The sequence below is a fragment of the Camellia sinensis genome, chromosome 11 (assembly GCF_055761805.1).
Source record: "Camellia sinensis isolate YWXY chromosome 11, ASM5576180v1, whole genome shotgun sequence".
Classification (NCBI taxonomy): Eukaryota; Viridiplantae; Streptophyta; class Magnoliopsida; order Ericales; family Theaceae; genus Camellia; species Camellia sinensis.
Window position 1 is genome coordinate 12,305,300 of NC_138971.1, and position 7,375 is coordinate 12,312,674.

General features: G+C 36.2%; 1 protein-coding gene across 1 annotated transcript; it reads right to left on the bottom strand.

The window, feature by feature from the left end:
• On the bottom strand, nt 1–2,093 carry LOC114301927 (uncharacterized). The gene is made up of 3 exons (XM_082894821.1): nt 1,561–2,093; nt 263–1,481; nt 1–177 (listed from the first exon to the last, which is right to left on the bottom strand). Exons 1-3 carry the CDS (start codon nt 2,091–2,093, stop codon nt 1–3), a joined length of 1,929 nt encoding a protein of 642 aa, XP_082750947.1.
• Between the last annotated feature and the right edge of the window lie 5,282 nt (nt 2,094–7,375).

Sequence of the window (7,375 nt, forward strand, 5' to 3'; positions counted from 1 at the left end):
TCATGCGACATCAACAACATCAAAAGTCTCTCGAGTAGCTACATTATCATGAATAATGTCCTTGAAATGTTGAATGCGACGCACATATGCATCATCCCAGTCGACAGCGCAAGGGTAACGGTATTTTCTCCAATTAGTGGCAATGGGAGGAACTGGATGGCCTGGCTGCAACAAAACCTGCACCAAATATCAATTGATGTAGTGGTCATACCTCATAACTTCTTGTACATGCACAAACCCAATTGATAAGTTTCTGTTATACATGGACGAAATGATTTCCGTTGACAAACCCAATGGCAATCTCACGTCTATCAAGTTGAGGTACTGGCACTGTTCTAAGAAGTAAAAAGGTGAGACATTGCTGTAAAGACAAGTGATATAACACAAGATTGTAGCACGATGCAACAAGATGTCCCATGTCTGGCATAGTCATCCAATGTGAGTATCCAGGACTGTCTTCAAAGTATGACAATATGCTTGTCAATTCTTCAAACCTTTCATAGGACCCATAAAGTGTAATGTATTCCTCTTTGTGTGTGTGCAGCTCACCCAATAGGTCACGCCTAACCTGAGCCCAATCATCTTCTGTATGACCAATTGAAGCAGCTATAGCCCTAAAACCACAATTCACATCTGCAGTTACATTCTTGACAAACTTAATGTATGGTTTCAACCCAGCAGGAAAAGCATCAACATATGCACCAGGTTTCACTGTTCTAGTAATGTATGCCTTTCCTTTCGGATTCACCTTCTCCTTTCCCTTAACAGGTCGCTTCTTCTTGGTTTGCAGAGTAGAAGCTAATGTAGTGATTTGAGTGTCCCTAGGTGAGAAGGAATCATGTCCAGATTGCACTAACTCAAATGCACACGGGTCACGACGGGTAGAAACATTGATCTTCTTATGATCCCGAGGACGTGTTTTGGGCTTCACCTCTGGCTCAACAAGAAAAGTGCTTACCGGATATACAATCTCTTTCAACTTCTTCAAAAGCTCCAACCGCATGGTTCTATCACTTTCATTAAACTTGTTCACAAACAACTCTACTTTTGCATGACAAGTCACCTCCGTTTCCTCTTCTTTCTTGCATATGGAGATATAAAGTTGCCTCCACTGTAAGTGTATGGTAGCAAGTGGTATAGGACGATCTTGTCTGATGTAGTCAGCAATCTCATAGACGCAAGGTAAACCATGAGTGTGGCGAAGGACGTATCCACAAGCTTCAACATCAATACCAATGGAATTGGTTCTCTTACTCTCGATAAGCAAATACTCCAATGCAGAGATAGACACATTACTCCGTAGCTCCCTGAATTGAGAAGGTTTAAATTGATGTTGCACAACAGTTAGACTTTTCTTAAATGAAGCCTTGATATCAGTGTGTTGCAACTCAAGCAAACTGTGTATTTTCTCAAATGATGCCTGAAATGAGACTTGACATGAACCCAATTGTCTTTTAAGTTTTGCATGTGCACTCTCAGCCCTGTTCAATTCAATGTAAGTCAAGTTAAAATCAAGTACATGACACTTATTAATAACATATTGAAGAAAAGTAATCTTACCGGTTTGTTGTAACATTGCCACAATGCATACACGTGTCTGTCCATGCCGCCACAAATTTGTCCTTGTAAGGAACCAACCAAGTATCCATGACGTAGTTGACTGCATCAGGATAACTACTGAATTCCTTAAGTAATGATTTAAGACTCTCCTCGTATTGAATTTTAGAAGATGAATACACTACAGAGTTCCACTCATGGTTGAACTTCTCCCATTTTTGCTGTATCTCAAACATTTTCTTGCATTTGGTCAACGCATTCTTACTGATATGCCAATGACATAATAAATGTCTGGCACTCGGGAATATCTTCTGTATGGCATTCATCAAGGCTAGCTCTCTGTCAGTAACAATAACTGTTGGCACAACAAACCCATCCATGACATCATGCAATGTAGCTAACACCCACGCATAGTTATCGACCCTCTCATACTGTAAGTATGCGAAAGCTACAGAGAATGTCATTTCAGTTGATGTCACTCCCACAATTTCAAGAAGAGGAAGCCGATATTTGCTGGTTTTATATATGCAATCCATAATTAATATACGTAGGAAAGACCGAAATAAGTCCAAACTGGTAGGATGTGCCCAAAACAAGTCTGTCACAGTCATCGTGGACTCTTCAGACCGATGGCGCTCAATGTAATTATACTTGGCCAATTCACCCAATAAGTGTTGCATCTGTGATCTTCCAGCTCTCTGTACCACCCTGTTTCGATGGCGTACATTGTAAATGGTTTTAAGTGTGCTTACATTGAGGGCATCTCGCTATTTCAAGGTTACTAGGATTTTTTTTGGCCGAACCATGCTCTTTGACATATCCATTAACAATGGTTTCTCATCCTTTGATAGCCTCCCCGCATATGAATGTCTCTCGAGGTGCTCGGCAAATGGATGATTATGCAATCTGCATACTACGGTCAATGTCCATTCATCATGTGTGGTAAACCTGTGAGCCCTCATATCAAAAGGACAACCACACTTCTTTGTACCGGTTATTCTTAATGTATTGTTGCCATCATGTTTTAACTTTTTTGTTGCTCTATATTGGCCACTCCTCTCACAAGCAAGATACATCCTGGGTCTTTTTTTCCCTCCACCATAGTCTGATGTTTTGATTACAATGACTAAACCATTTCTCTTTCCAACTTCACGTACCCAGTTTAGCAATTTATCATTACTTTTGAATACCTACAAAGTTAAATAAATATTATCAAACATTTACATTTCGTGAGCAATTCGAAACATAATCGTTATAATTTCGTAGACTGAACTTGTTTAGTTGTGAATTGAGTGGTGTAATCTAACACAAAATCCGCGCAAACCTGACTTCCTTGAGTTGACACATATTCCTGCATGTTTTGTATAACATTACAAATTTTTAATGGCATTATAAAGATTAATTTGCAATTTGAAATTGTAAATTTGGTATGCAGTTTGCAAATTTGGAATATAAAATGGAAAAAAATTTTTTACTTCATTCGGAAGTAGTTGTTCGAATTTTTTTTTCAAATTTTGGAAGTTGAATGTTGTAAAAGTTAAATTTGTTCGGACAACAACTTCCGAATTTAAATACATTGTTTGGACAACAACTTTCGAAATTTATTACTTTGTTCGGACATCAACTTCCGAAAAAAAATAATTATTTCGGTAGTAGATTTCCGAACCAAATAACACAATTCGGCTCTGGTTATCCGAACGACACTGGGAAAAAAAAAATTAAACTCACATTTCCTTCGCTCTGCTTCACATGAACACTTATTTGCTGATTTTCAGAAGGCAAATCCTCCATAACAATGATGTTTTCCCTACGAATGACGAAGGTTGATGAATGAGTGAATTGAGAAGCTGCAATACATGTGCAATACGGAAATGCCAAAGCCCTTTGGTTTCACTTCTAGCTCAATGAACTTGGAAGAAGCTATGAATGCCACTGCATCCACAAGCTACACACACGATACAACAGATGTGAACTCTGAGGTGTGCATTGAGATGTTTTCAATTAACAATGGTGTCTAAAATAGTAATTTCACTTAGGGATAAAATTGTAATAAAATTAAATATCATTAAGTGTGTGTATTGAGGGGATTAGGTGTGTGTATATAGAAGCTCCCCCTCTCCACTTTTGATCACCAATATTTGTTATTCCCCACCTTCACTTCGTTGTACCACCACAACCACCATCTCTCAACTTTTGACCACACCACTCTTAGCCTTTCATTACCTTTACTTCGTGGTACCATCACAACCACCACCTCTCTACTTTTCACTACCACTCGAAGCCCTTCTACATCCCTACGCTACCCCTTTGCAACCCTCAACCCTGACAAGAACCACTTACAACCCTCATTACATTGTACTGCTATGACCACCACATTTCCATTTCTGGCCACTACTCTTAGTTATTCACCATCCATATGACAAGCCCTTACAACCCCCTATCTTGGTGAAACCAACCTATAACCCCTTATTTTTGCAACCCTCCCCATTATGGCTTCCTCATTTCCCATCATTCTACGCATGCAAATGCCACAAAAATTAATAGATTTTTAAAATTATAATTGGAAGAAAATTAAAATAAGGGGTGATCAAAGGTGGGGGCAAAGAAGTGGGAGAGTATGCATAAAAGGAGCTTATGCTTATTAAAACGGGTTTATTACGCTTTCTATCTCTAAATTATCGTCAAATTATCTATTTAGTTCCTAAACTATCGATGAAATCTATTTAGTTCCTAAAGTATATAAATAAAAGTCTATTTAGTTTATAAACTATCGATTGAATCTACTAAATTTGTAAAATATTTAATTTAGACTTATTTAGTCATTAAAAGGATTACAAAAATAAAATACATGCCCATACATATTACAAATTATTAAAGGACCCTTCCCAATTAAGATTTTATTACAGGAAAATCTTTTAAATTTGTAATGTCTTTAAAAGATATTTTATTTCGTTGTGTGTTTAAATTAATATTAGAGTATGATTTTCCAATATTGCCTTAGCGAAAAACTAAAAAAAAACAATTAATTATAAATTATAAACAAAATCTGGCAAAATACTAGATAAAGGCATCACATATTCATTGTAGAAGATAAGTAAGAAAATATAATAGATAATTACCATTATCCTTATAAAGGAAATTCAAAGAAATTCAACTTGACGTCCATTTTCAAAGATAGAATCAAAATTTAAGATTTTTTTGAAATAAAATTTTAACTGGATAGGGTCTTTTGCTAATTTATAATATTTATGGACTTATATTTTTTTTTATAATCCTTTTAGGTACTAAATAAGTTTAAATTAAATATTTTAGGAACTGAATAGATTCAATTGATAGGTTAGGGACTAAATAGACTTTAATTTATATACTTTAAGGACCTATTAGACACAATTTATAATTCATAAATTAAATAGACAATTTAATGATAGTTTAAAAGTATGAAATATAATAAACCCTTTTAAAATTTTAGGATTAAAATTTTCTTGATAGTTTTATTTGTAAATCGTATTGTAATACAAAATTTATAGACTAATGAGTTGTTTCGTGATGCAATAGAGTCACTAATGAATAATTTACAAATATCATGTATTAGCTTGGTCCAAGCCAATAGCTTGCCCAATCCAACTCAAATTTGTCAAGAGTTGAGATTTTATATTTTTGCGGCCTAACGATTTGTCCAACGACCAATCCAACACACAATTTTAATTGTTTTTTTTTTAAAATGAATTGTATTAGTCCATCTCGCGTTTAGAATGGTTTTTATTTATTTTAGCTTATAATGTCAGGGTTCGATGACAAATTTAGAATTGCACCAGTTTGGATAACCATTAAACGAATAGCCCAATCCAATTCAAATATTAAATTGTAATTATTCAACATGAGATTTACTAATATTTAACATAAATAGTTTACTCCTTGATATAAAACAATTGAATTATTTTATTCTATACTCGGTCTCATAATTAATTTATGTTAAGTATAATCTTATATGTTAAATTTGTGATTTCACCAATAAATTCAATGATGAATATGTCATTCCACCATTGCCACACTAACAAAGTTACAAAGTTGGCACCTAGCCAACCATCAATTTAGTATATGTAAAATGTGAAATTATCTTCATTGGAGAAGTGAGATGCATGTTCCCTTCTTGATCTTTGTAAAGAGAAACTAAACATAGTAATTACTCTCGACTTGGATAGGTCAGGAGGACGCTCCAACGATCAAGTCAAATCGGCCATTATGAGAAATATCTATTGACTGTATTAAATAGGTTTATTGAGTTACCTTATAACGATTCCGGTTTTAGACCCAACCCATTTCTTACTTTTGAATCTGAGAACTCATGTACTTAACTGTTGTTCATATTATTTCCATCTAGTTACTTGTTGAGTTTGGCTATTGGGAGTTTTGGTTATGTTTAGAATAGGTTGGGAATTTAGTTTTTCAATGAGTTGTTACCCAAAATTTTGCTTGTTCGTTTGAGCGACAATTCTTGCGCTTTAGCGGTATTTTGTAGTATGTAAAATTGTTGGAAGTTATGAATCTTCACTCGAGCGGTCTTTTGCAGATCTGAACTTCTGAAAGGGGGTCATTGTTCGCTTGAGCGGTGGTTTTGGTCGCTCGAGCAGTGTCACTTTTCTGTGTTTTTCGCTCGAGTGACCATTCTTGCGTTCGAGCAGTCTATGCATATATCAGACTGAGAGAGGGCCATTTTGAGTCACATTTTCATCTCTTTCTCTCTCTAAACATTTCAGAACCCTAAAAACCTTTACACTCTTTTTCTAGCTCTTACTTTTAGTCCCATATACTCTCACTTCATTGGTTTCCTTACCCTAGTCCTTTGGAGAAAAATGATGAGCATGCTAAGCGCTTCGTTTTAATCGGTGAAGTTATTGTTTTCAACACCACCAAGTTCTAACTCTTGCTCTTATTTGTCCTTTACTTTGAGGTAGGGATTTATTTGACCCTTTTTATGACTTTTTGCTTAATTTTTTGCTCTTTGAAATAGGCTAGTGATTTGGGGATTTTTGGAAAAAAAATAGACTGTGTTTGGTGCAGCTTTGTAATCATAATTCCACCCCTTCACTTGAATTGTCTGTTTGGATGGCGTGTTCAAAAATTGATTCCACCACACATTTCAAAACACACTTCTGTTTCACATTTGGCAGAACTGCTTCCAAGCAAGAGCTCTCACATTTTCGTACATAACCTCTGATTCGTCTTCTCCATTACGAAAAAGGTTTACGTGCCAAAGAAGATCAAAGCTGAAGATGTTTCACGGGTGACCTGCAGCTCTTCAATCACTTCCTCCTCTCTTTGAATAGTTTTCTGACCTTCAAATCCAAACCATACTTGTAAACTGATTCCTTCTCATCCATAAATTGGCATCGACGAGCTCCCACAAATCAAGTGACTGTCAGTTTGTGCGTTGTGGTCGATTCACCCTCCGGGCAACAAAGCAACGACAACAAAGAGGTACAGTGTTCATAAATTTGTGTCCAAATATATATATGGGTTCTGTATGCAACTGATTGATTCTGTGCTTAATTCCGAAATTTGTTTGTCATAGGTCAAATTTGTGAAGCCTTTTCTCAAATCAGAGGGTGTCCGAAGCAATGCAAATCCAGCCACTATACCCACTCCGTCACCAGTGACAATTATTCAACTCCTGCTCCTCTAGTATGTATGTCCTTCAATCGATCTGTTATGGAATAGTTGAGAAGTGTAATGGGTTATCTCTGATCTAGGCAAAAGTGGTTGAGCCGGTCGTCCACCAGGACATCTGGCCGATCGTCCACCCAGACTTCTAGCCGGT